The 14,959-nt window shown below is 40.3% G+C and overlaps 1 protein-coding gene across 1 annotated transcript in view; it reads right to left on the bottom strand.

Moving 5' to 3' along the window:
• LOC104409918 (rhombotin-1) overlaps positions 1 to 13,619 on the bottom strand; it is a 52,462-nt gene extending 38,843 nt beyond the window's left edge. The window contains exon 1 of the mRNA XM_010019948.1: positions 13,059 to 13,619. Coding sequence (XP_010018250.1) covers positions 13,059 to 13,083 — 25 coding nt within the window. The 5' untranslated portion in view covers positions 13,084 to 13,619. The remainder of the gene's footprint in view (positions 1 to 13,058) is intronic.
• Between the last annotated feature and the right edge of the window lie 1,340 nt (positions 13,620 to 14,959).

Below are 14,959 nucleotides of genomic sequence, written 5' to 3'. Positions count from 1 at the left end.
GGAAAGAAAATATATTTTAGGTAGGGGGTAGCAAACCCAAATCCCAACTTAGGATGCAGGCAGCACTGTATGCCATGAAAAGATCAGATACAGAAAGAAATGCTTATAAAAAAAGTCTATTAAATCATCTAGTCCTTTCTCCTACCAGGGCAAGATTGCTCTCTTGAGCACAGCGCCCTACTAAGATGATTGCAAATTATCAGCTGAAGCTCTTCCTGAAAAGCAGGCGTGATGGGGAAAAACCAAAGCATTATTTTGCAGAGACCCATAGCATCACGTATTTGTTTGCCATATCACAGAGAATGTGGGGTGAAAGATCAGCTCCTGGTACCATGGACATGCTGTAATAGGAGTAAGCAATGACAAAGAAAATGCTGGAGAAAGAGAGCAGAGAACTTGCGCTTAGCACCGAGACTGCCAGAGACATTAAACAGTCTCTTGTTGTATTACTTTAAAACTGCAGTTTAGCATGCGGATCCATTGCACTCCATTGTGGAGAGATATAATTACTGACTTTAAAAAAATCAAGTTATTTATTCTGGAGCTATTACAGACTAATGTGTAACAGACATCACCCAATGGGCCATAAAAGCTCCAAGGGCCATTACAGCCTCGCAGGTCAAGACCTACTTGAAGGTTTTTAAGTTTGTGGATCACTGCTCTCAAGCCAAACAGCACAAGCAACACCTGCATGCAGAAAAGCTAGGGGAGACTTCTGGGAACAGCAGCTGCTTATGCATTTTCACACTCAGATCAAACCAAATCATATGATTGAAAAGAAGTTTGGAACCCATAGACATGGCTTTTGCCATTCCCATCTAGGAGTTCACCCGTAAGCTTGTGCCTTTTTTTTAAGAGAGCATTGAAGAAGAAAATGACAGTATACCCTCCACGCTTCCCCATCAGGGCCCCCTTTCTATTTTACTTTCACAGGGAACTAAAAATCCCAGCCAAGTGACGGGTTTATAAAATTTTAATAGGAAAGAAAAAGGTATCCTCAGGCAGGATCTTATGTGCAGACTTTCACCATAAATGAATGTTCATGAAAATATGGGTTTTATATGGAAACATTGACAGAGCTTCATACACTGTGACATAAATGCCTCAGCACGGACTGACGGCTGAGGAGGACTAGCGAGTCCCACCTCCTGCAGCCAGGGGCTGTCCTACCATCTCTTTCTCTAACCCAAATGATTCAGCTTCATGCCTCCACTATTCTTCGGGGAAGGCTGATCTAGAGACCAACTCTTCTGAAGCCCAGAAACTTCCAAATTGTTAGCCTAGAAATATTCTTAGCCATTTCCAACTAGTTGTACTAATGACAATAAAATATTTTGGAGTAAAAAACCTGTTTTCCTTGCTGTCTTCCTCCCATTGTCCTCATACAGGGCAGAACAGTCAGCCTGCATTTTGAAAAGGTAGACAGTTCAAGTGTGGAGCCTTCAGTTTTCATGAGCATCCTCTCTGCCCCTGTTTCCACATGGATTTACTGTCCCTGAGAATGAGTAACCTGTGGTTTACCCATGATAGACAAGGTCTAGCAGTGCCTCTCTCCAGCGTTATTAACAGTGATCATTATCAGCAGTTTCTTCTTCAGTGCATTCCAGGATTGCATTTGATTTTTACCAGCTACCTCATACCTCAGTCCTCCTTAGGTGAACCGCCACCTGCCCATGCCACCCGTTCCCTCTTCTTTGGCCTTTTCCAGCCAATGGTAATTCCTGCTTGTAGCAGTGATCCCAGCAGAGATCAGCTGGAGCTCCTGGATTCCTTTTCTTACTGTTGCGAGCTTCACACAGGAATGAAACCAAATGGCAACAGAGCAAGACTTCAGTTCCCCTCCCATCAGTTACCTGCACCGCAAAACCTTTCAGTGGTATTTTCATGAGATCAGGAAATCTGTACTTAGTGCTCGCAAAGTAGCTTTCCCACCCTCTATACTAAAAGGTAAACTGAATCTCTTCTGTTTGAAAGCAGAATTCATGGCTTTGGTTTCAGGATCTAAACTATCACTCTGAAAAAAGCAATGCTTGAGGTTCATTTGCCCTCATCCCCCAGGTCCGGAATAGAAGCATTATTTCTCATTCACAAAGAAAGAGACGCCACAAGGAACAGTCACATCCTGTGTAGGCTGTCATTTCTTAGAGCAGCAGCAATCTGAGAGTAGTGCTCCACAGCTAAGGTATAACAATCCTGTAAGAGCTAAAGCAGCGTGTTATTTTTTTTGTCAGCCATTGGGTATGTACACATGCTTCTGCAAGGCAAAGTTTTGCTTACAGAAAACTTGAGGCTTCCTAACTACATGAGGAAGATTGGTAACCAGGAACGATACCTGCATGATGGACAAACCCAGTGGTGTTCTCAAGTGCAACGAAGACCTAAAAAGCCAGCTCCACCCAAAAACTCCTCCTGATCTCTTCAGAATTTAATTCTATTTAGCATACACACACACACAGAGCAAATTAAAACCATGAAACAGTGTGCAGGGTGGAAGCACCATTACACAGTATTAAAATGTCAGAGGTTTAAGCTCTGTGTTGGTTTAGTCATGAGTTACCAACAACCACTGATGGCAGACATAAAGCTTCCCTTAAATTATTAAGCATAAAACAGCAGACTGTAATATTTTGCTAAACCAAAGTACAGACACAGACAAAGATGTCATTTCAATATTTGAAACCAGCAAGTTTAATTTAAAATAAGAGCAAACCAATAAGCTCAGAAAATAGCAATGTGTGAGAGGAAAATTACACTGCTAGAGAAAAAAGTGGAAGGACTTAAGAAATTTATAAAAGTAATCTCCAAGTGGAAATTAGAAATCAACCCCTAGAAACAGAATAACACAAAAGAAATATTACTGTCCACTTTCTAAATCAATATAACACTGCTACACGACAGAATTACCATGGTAACTCAAGTAAAAAGAATAAAGCAATTCTTATTATTTCAAAATAAAATCACAGCCTGAAGCCCAGCTTTTATTACAACTGCTGATAGATCGCTGGCTTGTATTTATCTGAAATATTGCTTTTCAATCAGCTATTTTATGAACGTACAAATTTCACTGAGCAGCCCACTTAGACTGAATGCTTAAAAACCCCCAAAAAGACTAGTCAATGAATCGATTATACATATGCATACGTTTTTTTTAAAGGGAGACTTATTTAATTTTTTTTGGTTTTACACTATCTGAATTAAAGAGAGATAAGAGATGAGAGAGAGTAAGTTAAAACCTTGTTTAGTCTCTTTAGACCTCTCTAAATTCCAAGTTAGATTCCCTGGAAAAAAACAGTAATAAGAAAGAACAAAGAGGCATAACAGCCTACCCTAAATACTGCAGCCCCTGCACAAAGACAGGGAATGCATGTGCATTGGGAGTGTGTGCAAACACACATAGAAGAGACACATCTGCTTCCTCCTGATCAAAGGAAAAGAGAAAACACTGTCTAAATACAAAGTTGCTCAAGGACGTTTTGACTTGCCCTGCTGGGTACTTCAGACATTTCGAGCATTGTTTGTACAGCTTGGAAAGTGCATCAAGCACAGGATACTTGTCTGCATTGAAGCTGCGCTAAAGGCAGAGCTCAGTCAAGTTCCCCCACGCCTCCACTGCTGGTGCCACCTTTTAAACACATTAGTGCAAGGAGAAAACCAGCAGGTTACCTTCTGCTCCCTCCCGCCGGACGTTCAAAAGAGCATTGATCAGGCACTGAAAGCAACAGTCCTCTTAAAAATAGCAGTGCTCCTACTCTGCCCCTGCCTTTCCAGTCCCTCCTTCCTCTGGCCACAGCAAACAGCCCTGAACCTACTGGATACCCAGTCACTAGATAACAGGGATGAGCTCCACAGGACCTCAGAGCAACCGCATGGACTGCCAGCATATCAGCCAGCTAAGAAGTTAAGGCACCATCTACCAAAACAAGGTTGTCAAATAAGCACCTGTAGACTGTCAGGATGTTTTACAGTGCAGTCTTACCTTCTGTTGCACACATGAAATGGCAGAGGGGAACATGACTGACACTTAACAATCATAGCAGGAATTAGAGGGGAATGTGACTATGCTCATAATTACGGCAAGAAGATAGGCTAGCAAAAGTTTTTTCCTCAAAAATGTGCAAGTCCTTGGACTAAACCTCAGGGACATACATTGAAATGAAAAAAGAAAAAAGCCTGTTGAGAGGGGATCAACACAACTGCCCTAAGAACAGTCAGAATACTCAGAGAGCAACTGTTGCAGTAGTGCTGCATCCCTCACAGGACATCCGCAAGTTATTTTCCCCTTCTTCTGTGGAGCTCTGACCTCCAAACGCAGCATGGGGGAGCAGGCAAGGTGGACCCAGGCCCAGCACTGTGCCACAACAAGAGACGGCAGTGCAGACCTCTTTGGCTGAGCAGGGCAGCAAGGGCTGCGCAGAGAGAAAGCAGACCTGAACAAATCTGGGACGACTTGCACAGAAGCCTGGTCACCCCTCAGGGGGGTCAGGCACGTTCCATCAGATACTCAAGCCTTAGTTTTAGGGAATGCTAACTTGGGGTGCACAAATTCCTTAATACTGGCAAAATGCCTTGAGGATTAAAAGCAGCAGCGATGAGCCAAGTATCATAGCTAGAAGTAAAGGCAAATGCTGCAACAAGAGCAATAAGCCACCTGCCAGCTGTCTTTTATATTAAAATATTTCAGTGTTCTTAGAGCTGTTTAATTTCCCATCTTGCTCCAAGTCCAGAGGAACTTTGTGGGTTGTTAGTTTTGCCATGCAGCAGTGACATTGCTCATTATTTTTCAAATAGATTTAGAAGCCGTGATCACACTCAGCTCAATGTAAAAGTATGCACTGTCTTTTAGTGTAATGTGGTCCTTTGCTGTCTACTGCAAATGGGTTTTAAAAGCAATGGTGGAAACAATGTGTGCTTAATCTGAACGCGGACTGCAGAGAGGTCACACACTCAAATATCCTGTTTTATGTGGTATCTGGTTGTATTTTAAAACACTCTTCCTAGAGACTTCAAGCCAGCAGAGGTCACAAACAATCATATACAGATTAGAAAAGGGAAGGAGCTGGGGGGAGCGAAGGGGAGCCTTGTCTGACAAACTGAAATAGGACACTCTAAATTGCACTTTGTATTTCTTTAAAAGAAAAAATGGCTAAAGTAGTAAGCTTCAGAGAAACAGTAAGTGCAGGGGTGGTTAAAGAGTTTTTATTCAAATAAAGTCTTGCCCCAGGAGATAGAAATAGAATCTTGAAATATGGAGATAGGATTTTACATGTGCTAAAAGCATCAGTGTGACACTTTTTGGAAAAAAAAGGGGAAAAATACCTTCGTTGTTATAAATGACAAAATAACAACTAAATGTTTGCTTTGATCCCAGCGCATAAAGGGTGAAGCTTTTAGGCAAGGAGCGGCAGGTGATCTCAGCTCTTCTGCAAGTCCTAATGCTCCTAAAAGCCACTCTTCCAGTTTCTGTAATTGGGCATCAGTAGTTAATGTAGTATTGACTGCATTACATGCTCCTGTGCATCCTCTCACTAATGCCAATTGCATCACCTTGTACATTTACCATATTGCTTAGCCAATAGCTGTTAAAAGCAATCCAAATCATGAATCATATAGGAAACTTTTAGCAAGACACGACATCCAAAGGAGACAATTTACAGTTGAGTTAATCTGGGTACATTAGCGAGACATGGATTCAGGAAGACAGACCAATTTATGTTACTTTAGTTTTACCCTTTATTGCTTTGTATAGGCAAATGAATGGAAGGGCATGGAGTAAAAACAGATATAAAGGAGTCCTTTTCAAAACAGATCTCCATTCTGTGCAGACAGGTCAAAGGGTTTGAGACTGATGCTTGTTTGGGCTTTCATAACCATAACAGGGTACTTACAGAAATCATTTTCCACAAAGGAGAATAAAGATAAATATATAATGGATTCTGAATAATGTTCAATATCCACCCCCACTGCAAGTACATTAGGCAGGAACCAGGTTGTTCAACATTATCTAAGGCTTGGCCTATCCACAAGACACCTGCCATCAAGAGCGCCAGGAAGAGGCTTCACACAAAGTCCCAGGTAGGTCTGCTTATGAGCTCTTTCAGGTGGGAAACCACGGCAGGACGCGTTCTGCTAAACACACAAAGGCTCGCTGGCTGAACCAGCAACCACACTGGCTCAGGCCAGTCCTCCACCCATACTTCTCTTCCATGCCACTTGTCAATATACAGAAAGTTCGACCTTCCCCTACCTACTTGACTCAAATAGACTGCATTGTTTTGAAATGTATAGCCATCTATCTGGAACGGAAGGAAATGAGAGAAGAATTAAAGAGGTATTGGTTAACCCACACCAGCTGCAAGGTAGAGCCAACCAGGAAGCAAATTAGTAGCAAGTTCCCTCTGAAAAAGTACATTTTACAGAACAATTTCACACTGGATGCTTGACCAAAAGATGCATAACAAATTGACATCGCACCTTTCTGCTTTTCTGATCAAGCTCAGTAACACCAGGAGATGAGGAAAAAAGGACAGCTAGGAAGTGTGTTGTTGCCTCATCTCTTAAGGGTAGCGAGTAATTTGCAATAATTTTGGAGGGGAGAGAAAAAATTTAGGGGAAGCAATGGCTTATCAGACGAAAGCTTTACAAAAGAAAAAACTGAACTGTATCCTTAAATACAGGATCCCAAAATACTGGAACCTCTGGTGTTCTAAGCCTGGTTTAAAGAGAAAATAAAAAAAAGAAAAATCATGATTCCTTTGAAAAGCTTCCAGAAGTCCCTCCGAAAGAGTCGCACATGGAGGGAAAACGCCAAAACAAAACATTTTCACTAGTTGATCAATTTAAACAGCTGTGGTAAAGCTGCAGCCACTGGCACCATCATTAACAATTTAAAGCATGGTTGCTTTTGTCTTCCTTCCCAGTTACATTCTCATTATGCCTTTTTATTTATTAGAAACACAGTCCTCCGGAATACATTTCTATATCTCAGATCCATAATAAACCAAGTAGGAACGTCCCTGGCTTCTATTCAAATGGATGTTTACATTGGCAAGAGGGTTAATTGTTTAATTCTGGTCCAAGTTCTCTGCAGTTCAGTCATGAATATGCAACAATCATCCACTTTTCCTTGAAGAAAAACTAGAACTGTTGAAATCAATAGTTTAAAAATAAGGCAAATAATACTTTCACTACTCAAATCACCCTTTCAGAGTTTGATTAGCATGCAAGGAACTCTGAACACTGGTATAAAGAATTCAGAAACGTTCAATGAAACTAAAAAAAACCCCTCTAAATTTGGACAACAGCATCTATTATCTGCTTTGATGTGCAATATATGAAGAAAGGAGTTTGCAAGAACATTCACTGGAGAACTGAGCATCTGTTTGCACAGATAGCACCCAACATCGCGCTTGAAAACTTGGGCTCGGGAGGCATCCTGTTGGAGGACAGAGAAAACACACACACACTGAGAATTAAACAACAGTGGCTACACTGAATCGTTCTCAGACTATCTATAAGTTTAATTATGCTAATCTAATAGTGAACAACTTTCATTTTAAATCGCCCTTCCCTCCACCCCCAAGTCTTCTGTGAATAGGAGCTACATTCACTGAATAAATCATTCCCTGGCAACAGTTACGCACATTATTGAAGTTGGGGGCAGTGATTTCTATACAGTTTAAAACAATGTCTGTGTATTCTAAATAATGACAGTTCTGTCCAATTTTTAAAAGATATAGACTCATTAGAGTTTTATAGTTCAGCATTCAGCAGCATCTGCAATGCCTTTTTAATCTTACACCGCAACACTTAATGCTTGATACCATTATTCTGATTTTGAATTGATTTTAAGTAAAATACCTTATTTTTTTTTTTTCCCTAAGTAAGACTCCTCACAGATGCAATCAGTCATAATGCTAAAAGAACAGTTTACCTTTAGCAGAAATATTATAGTTCATGCTAATGACAGCCAAACAAAACTTTGAGCAGCAAGCACATTTCCAAAGACAGTAAAACCATCTCTACACACAAAACCTAAAAAACTTAAGAAAGCCTCCAAATGAAATCAATTAATCCTCCAACCATGATAAATTTCTTAACCATTTAAGAAACCTATTTCAGACTCTGCTGTGACCCTTTATCACCAGACTTAATGGATTACTTTATTAATAATGCACTGCTCTTAAAAGGAATTTTTCTGAAGATTCTACCATAAGAGAGCATTTTTGGAATGGCTATGACAAACAGGCTGACATGTTCACATTGTATCTATTAAAGATAATAAAATTTAACACTAACTCCAAAGAAGACAAATTATGTTCCGCTGTCAGGGTATCAAGCATACTTTCTATTGTATTAAACCAAAATTAGAGCAAACTAATTTCCAGGAATCAGCTGCTTCTTTTGCCACATTAACTAAGCTGAAAAATGTTCTTACACTGTTTTAACACTTATTATGTCAATGAGACAACTATCATGTGCCACCAGTATCTGGGAATGAAGAAGGATGACATTTTATACAGATACCTACTCAGATCCTTCAGCTACTGAGTCTAAGCGAACACTACAAACTATAATGATTGTGTGGCAGGAATACTCGTATGCAAAATAGTTTGCTCCTGTTAGGCCTGCTAACTACTTTCACTCATCTACTTCCCATAGGATGAGATTTCATTAAATAGAGATCTAGGTTATCAGTGCTCCAACTACAGTACCTTCCATTTCTTGAAAGGGTTTAGGCAATTGCTTTACCATCTCGTGGTTCTCTCATGCTTTTGTATTTGCCATTTCCAGGGGCAGGGGCACCTCTAGGAAGACTACCTCTAGCTTTACTCTTGGCCAGCTTCGGAGAAATAGTCCAATTTTCATTATTTATTTTTTTTCAGTCATTTCTGGTGAAACCAAAGTCTCATGGTTTATTTTGCTGCCAAATGTGCTTGGGCCTTATTCTGATTCCTGCTTTTACAACCTCCCATCTCCTCTTCATAAATATATTAATCCACTGCTGTACATTTGAGTCACAAAAGGACACTGTATCATGAACTAAAGCCAGACCAAACCTCTGAAATTACAGCAAGACCACATGTACCAAGATCAAGCCCTCAAAAAATCAACAGGTAACCCAGCTAAACAGGTAAATACGGTGACCTGAATCAAACATTCTTTGAATAAACTGACATCTGGGAAGATGTGTAGTGGTTCATTATATGGAGAAGGTCCAATGTAGAGGAACACAAGAAGTATTAAAAAAGAAGAAGAAGGGGAAAAAAAAAGAGGCAGCTTTGGGAATATTGGGCAACAAAAAAAAATTAAAGTCTACATCATGTGAGGAAGAATCCACCCTGCCATTTCAGCTCCCTTCTCTTTGTGTGATTCCTCAATAGGTATACCTGAGAGAGGTATGTTAAATGGAAAACACAAGTTACCAGCAGTTCATAGCAAGGCTCTTCTTCCTATATGGCGCTATATATATATATATTAAGCCTGTGTACAACCTGCATGTGCCTTATTTTTGTGTGTATGATTTTTATCAACAGAAGAGGATCGTCAGGACCTGTCTTGCTGGAGGTAGCTCTCTCTCTGTGTCCATCTACCTGTCCATACGTACTTCCATATGGCAGCTGGCATACTCATTAGGGAAGCCAATCCACAGCTCTGCTGTCCTGGCTAGGGCCCTGTGGCACCATTCCTGTAACTGCCATTATACAATCAATTTCACTGCTTTTCTAATTCCAAATGTTGCTTTTCTTTCCTTCTGTGCAGGGTAAGATGGGCTCTTACACAACGGGGAACCCAACTGCTGCTACTAATCCAGTTTCAAATTACCTAATATTCATTGCCCTAAATACCTCCCATCAACCTAAGACCCACTCTCCAACCCCAATGCACAAAACCACAGAATATCTGTATTCTTCTTTTCATTTTTGAAGGAACTATGTAAATGGTTTAAAATAAACCCCAAGGTTCGTATACGGGTACAGGTTTAATGGAGTCCTCTGATATGTTATTTACTTGGCCTACTCTTGCGATCTATTTAATCAGAATTCTGCTTGAAAACACAAAGGATCCGTGATTTGGGGTGCTACTGCCTATGCAAACATTGGGACGAATACACAGCTGATCAGTGTTCTTACAAGTGCACACACACTCAGTAATTTGGTTGAAGGATACTATGTCTAGTTAACACAGTACAAGTTAGCTAAAAAGAAACTTTCACCCCACACACACATAACAAAGAGCTGTGATTTCTATTAGTGCATTTCATACCATACATGCTGATTACTAGGCTGTGCTTCATTGTTAGCAGAGATTACAGCTGGGATAAGCTGCAGCTTTTTCCTAATTGCTATTATGATGACTGAATTTTTGTTTTGTGTCAAGCATTATTCACACATTATACTCCAAAATTTGATCTCTCCATGATGCATTATTGATTCCATGCAGGCAATCATACTGCCGTCATTGTGAAGAATTAATTTGGGCTATTCTACTTGATTTGCATTGCTCCATCATAGCAGAACATAGTTCTATAGGGAAACACAAATTGAAAAGGAAGATTTAACTGAATACAGAAAATGCTGCTGTCCTTTAAAAAAAGATAAGTCCTAAAAAGGAGGTGAAAAAAAAAAACCACCTCAAAAAAACCCCCAAACCCAGCACAACACATGTGGTCCAGAAAGAAATCAGGTCAGTCAGCCAAATTCATCTTAGTCAGAGGAAGGTTACAAGAGTAGCCTTATACCTCTAATAAAGTAAACTAGCTTGCTTCAACTTCTATTGCCAAAGAAAACAACTGAACACCTCTGAGAGTGACACTGCTTCAAAGCCTTTGAAACCCTGTTAGCTTCATTTGTTTTCCCAGCATAAGCAATACTCAACCACTTAGTGTGTCTTTTATCCACAGTCATCAACTCCAAAGCTGATCCAGAAGATGTGTAACAGATGCTTCACATCTCCTTTTGGTGTTTTTTTTTTTTTTTTTTTGAAGTTCTACTGTGTTAACAAAGATGCTTATGATGAAATCTCAACAGAAATAAAGCCCAGAACTTATTTCATTTTTTTTTCCCCCTGAATAAGATTATTTCACAGTCTTAGGATGGCAACTTTTTCAAAAGGGCAAGACAACTTACACATGGCCACTGACCCCACACTGGTCAACTCTTAGTCAAAACTGGATCGAATCTGCATATGAGAGGGCACTGATGGCTTTCTGTTTGGTCTCATAGTTTAAAGGTGTAAAATCTTAATGAAAAGTCCACTCACGTTTTTTAATTCTCCCAAATGCTTTTCATCAGAATGAAATAAATCCTCACATCCCATCCCAGAATCTAGATTCAGATTCTCCGCACACAAATACACTAGATTGGTAATTTTAGAAATCGAACTTATAATGATATAAAGATATCAAAATGTTAAATGTACAATATTGGGTAGTATTCCCCTGTTGCCCTTTTTTGTTGGCGAGGAAGGGAGAAAGAGAAGAGAAACTTCAGTAGAAAACCTCTGGTTAAAAGCGAGCATCCACCCACTATTTTCAATAGAGAATCTTTCTTTACTAATTTTTCTCCAGTTTTAATTCAGTTTTAAACCACCAGAAGACAGATATGGGTTGGGGAACAAAAAAAATCATATCGCTCCAACTTGTTAGCATTGGGCAGCTTTCAGTGCTATTCACAATGCAAGATTAGCACCAGTCTGACACAGGAACTTTGAATTACAAGTTATTTTTCTCATAAATATTTTAAAAAGCAATACATATATTCAAGTAAAATCAATGCTACCGTCAAAATGCTCAACTTCCAATTTCTCCAAGCTCTTTGGCTCCCCATGAAAAGTTATTTCCTGTATACAGTCTTGCAAATATTCAGTAATTTCTTCTACTTCCAAATGACAGCTGCCTATGACTTAATGCATAAAGAAATTTCAGGAAAAATAAAATAAAATAAAAAAAGAAATTTTAAAGATCAGGGAATCCAGAAACACATCCATTAGACAGCGCACTTCATCCATGTATAAAGGTGAAATAAAACAATGGAAAAATAGCTTCAAATTTGCATTAAAAGTTAAGATGTGGTTCCCGCTTTCAATGCATAAAATGCCGTCAAGTTGGAGGTCCTTGGCAAGAGGCAGCGCTGTCGATGGAAGTCCATCTGGATGGCTACAGAAGCGTTCTGCACTGCCTCAGTTTTAGTCTTTGCTTTCAGTGTACAAGCTATGAGGGAAGACCTAAGCCAAAAGCAGCCTTAGAAAACCTTATTAAAAAGTTCTGATTAAGCTTACCACATTCGTCCTAGAAACTACTGGTGACCGTGCAGTTAAGATGCAGTTAAGCTCTGGTAGGCAACATGGAAAAGAAGGCATCAGGTCATTCAAATTACTGACTAGCACTATCACTGACATCGATTCATACCCCTTAGTCATCCTTGATAAGAACTAGGCAGCTTTAAAAAAATAAGTATATGTGAAGTCCTAAAATAAGTCAAGCTTTCCTTCAGCTTCATCCCTTAAATTACCTCCCAAATGAACCTCCACTTCCTCCATTTACAGAAGGGAGCAAATTCTTAGAATAAGCCAATGCTTTTTTACCAGAGCAGCTTATTAGCTTATTGTCATTATGTTTATAGCTATGAAGAAAAGCTGTGAGAAATGGATACTAAAGGCGCACATTGAAGATACCCAAATGACATGCAATGGAAAGGAAGGAAAATCTCAAAATCAGATTTACAATAAAAGCTATTAAAATAAACAGGGTAAAATGGATATATTCGGTAACTTGTAGAAAGCAAAATCTAAATAAACATTAAAAAAAAAAAAAAGAACCCAGACAAACAAAACCACAAAAACTCTCTCAAACCAAAAAACAACCCCAAATTAAGTTGTTTCTGCGGTCCTTCAGCAAAAAGAGCAAGCACGCTTTTACCATCACAAGAGAAAAACATCAGAAGCTGAAAGCAGAGCACGCTGGTACGCACAGTGCACATCTGTTTCAAAACTATTTATTTCCACATTAGCAGCACACAGAAGACACTGAGCACAGGCTTATACAATCTCAGCCCACCTACCGTCCTCCTTGTCCAGCACCATCATCTCCGCAATCAAGCAAAGTCCGGGGACAGATGCTTCTTCTCCAGCAGCCTCCGCTCAGGGGAGAAGAGAACAAGTCTCTGGGAACACAAATGAGCTACGGTACAGCTGATCGTCCTTTAGCAGCAAGTGAGCTCTAATTACCCAGTTGTCCAGCTTTTAACCTAGATTGCACTCAGTTAGAATTACACTCAGAAATAAAGCACTTTGCAGATACAAATGCAGTCTCACCTACTTTCGTTCCTCAGAATTACAAGGAACTAAAACTGCAATTTGAAGAGAAGGGGGATCAGAGCTGTTTCTTTGGTTCTCACCCTCTAAATGGCTCAATTTACACAGTATAATCTATTTTAGCGTAATTGCATTTGATAGCTCATAACCCTGGCTGTTGCAACGACACAGCTTTCAACCTTATAAAGTGTTTTTTCCCGTTTGATTCAAGCTGAATCTAAATCTAAAATTATATTCAGAGAGGGTGCAATACCTAAGCCCGACTACTGCTGCCTCCGTCTCTCAATTTGCGAGCTTTGCACACTTGCTATTGAATAAACGCACGTATTTCCCAGGGACCCCTCTCCTCTCGCTCTCCCGTCAGGGTTTCCTGGCAAGCAGCAGCCTTCCCAGCTCGGCAGCACCACCTGCAGCCCGGAGTCGCCGCCCGCACCCGGACCCGCACCCGGACCCGCACACAAAGGTAGCACCGGGCCCGGCACCCTCCTCCCGGGGACGGAGCCGCAGCGCGGGAGGGAGAGCCCCAGCGCGGACCTTCGCAGCCTGCCTCTGAAACCAGCCCTGCTCCCTCTCCCTGTATAAACGCCTAGGTCCAGAGAAGTGTTATTCCAGATTTGCTCCAGTAAAAGCGGGGATTTTGTTCGAAACCAGCCAGTAGCTTCTGGCAGATCAGAGACTCAAAACTCCCCGCAGCTGATGCCGGCAACTGGATGCTGCCTTACACCAGCCCTGCTCCTCACAGCTAGTTTTCACACGTCTGTTGTGACCTAAAACTTGATACTAATTTTCTGTATAAACATTTTGGGTTTGTTTTCACACCTACGTATTAGTTTCAGGGAATGCTCTAGAGAATATAGCTCCACTTTCACTAGGCTGATACTAAAATGAATTTGTCAAATGCAGTACAGACCCTCACAGGTTTGCTCCACTTTTCAGAAATGCCATCGATGCCCAAATGTAAATTGGCAAGTTTGGGGCCCACATCTTTTATCCTTCTTCTTGCAATTCACAACCCTTATTCAGACAAGTCATCTGTTGTCTCCGAAGGCACTCTGAAGGACAGCGGGATCAGGCGCTTCGCTACCAAGATCAACAGCACCATTTCACTCATCTCTGTCTTTTAATCCAAGAAAACATTTCCTTCCTGCTTTAATGATACTTCTTCCTCCCCTTTACAACTGATACAATGGTACTCTAAAAAGCACGGTAGCGGGCTCAAGTTATGTATCCTTAATACCTATTTTTAATTAGATTCCTTATCCCCAGCTGAAGTGGCTTTTCCTTCCCCTTTCATTCAGAATACTTAATCCTAACGGTCCTTGAGCATATTTGATGTTAGATGTATCATCTTACATTGAACTGTTTTCATCTACTACTTTCAACAGCTCCTGTTTCCTAGTGATACTAGTTTGCAAGTGTTGAATACATATTTCAGCAGAAGAGTGCAATCACCACAAATAATCATTTTGTTTTAAGAAGTATCACAAGTTAAAAAGGAAGAGGACTTTATCCTAAAGATTAAAGTCTAATAGTTAAAAGCATCAGTACAAAACCTAACAGAAACACAGGGTTTTCTGAACTGGAGGTATTTTAATACTTCTAATATACCATTGGCCTCCATTAGAAAATGGCAAACTCCAAAAACGTT

The sequence above is a fragment of the Nestor notabilis genome, unplaced genomic scaffold, assembly GCF_000696875.1.
Source record: "Nestor notabilis isolate BGI_N333 unplaced genomic scaffold, ASM69687v1 scaffold9368, whole genome shotgun sequence".
Taxonomy (NCBI): domain Eukaryota; kingdom Metazoa; phylum Chordata; class Aves; order Psittaciformes; family Psittacidae; genus Nestor; species Nestor notabilis.
The sequence above is the reverse complement of the archived record's forward strand: the minus strand, read 5'-3'. Positions and strand labels throughout refer to the sequence as shown.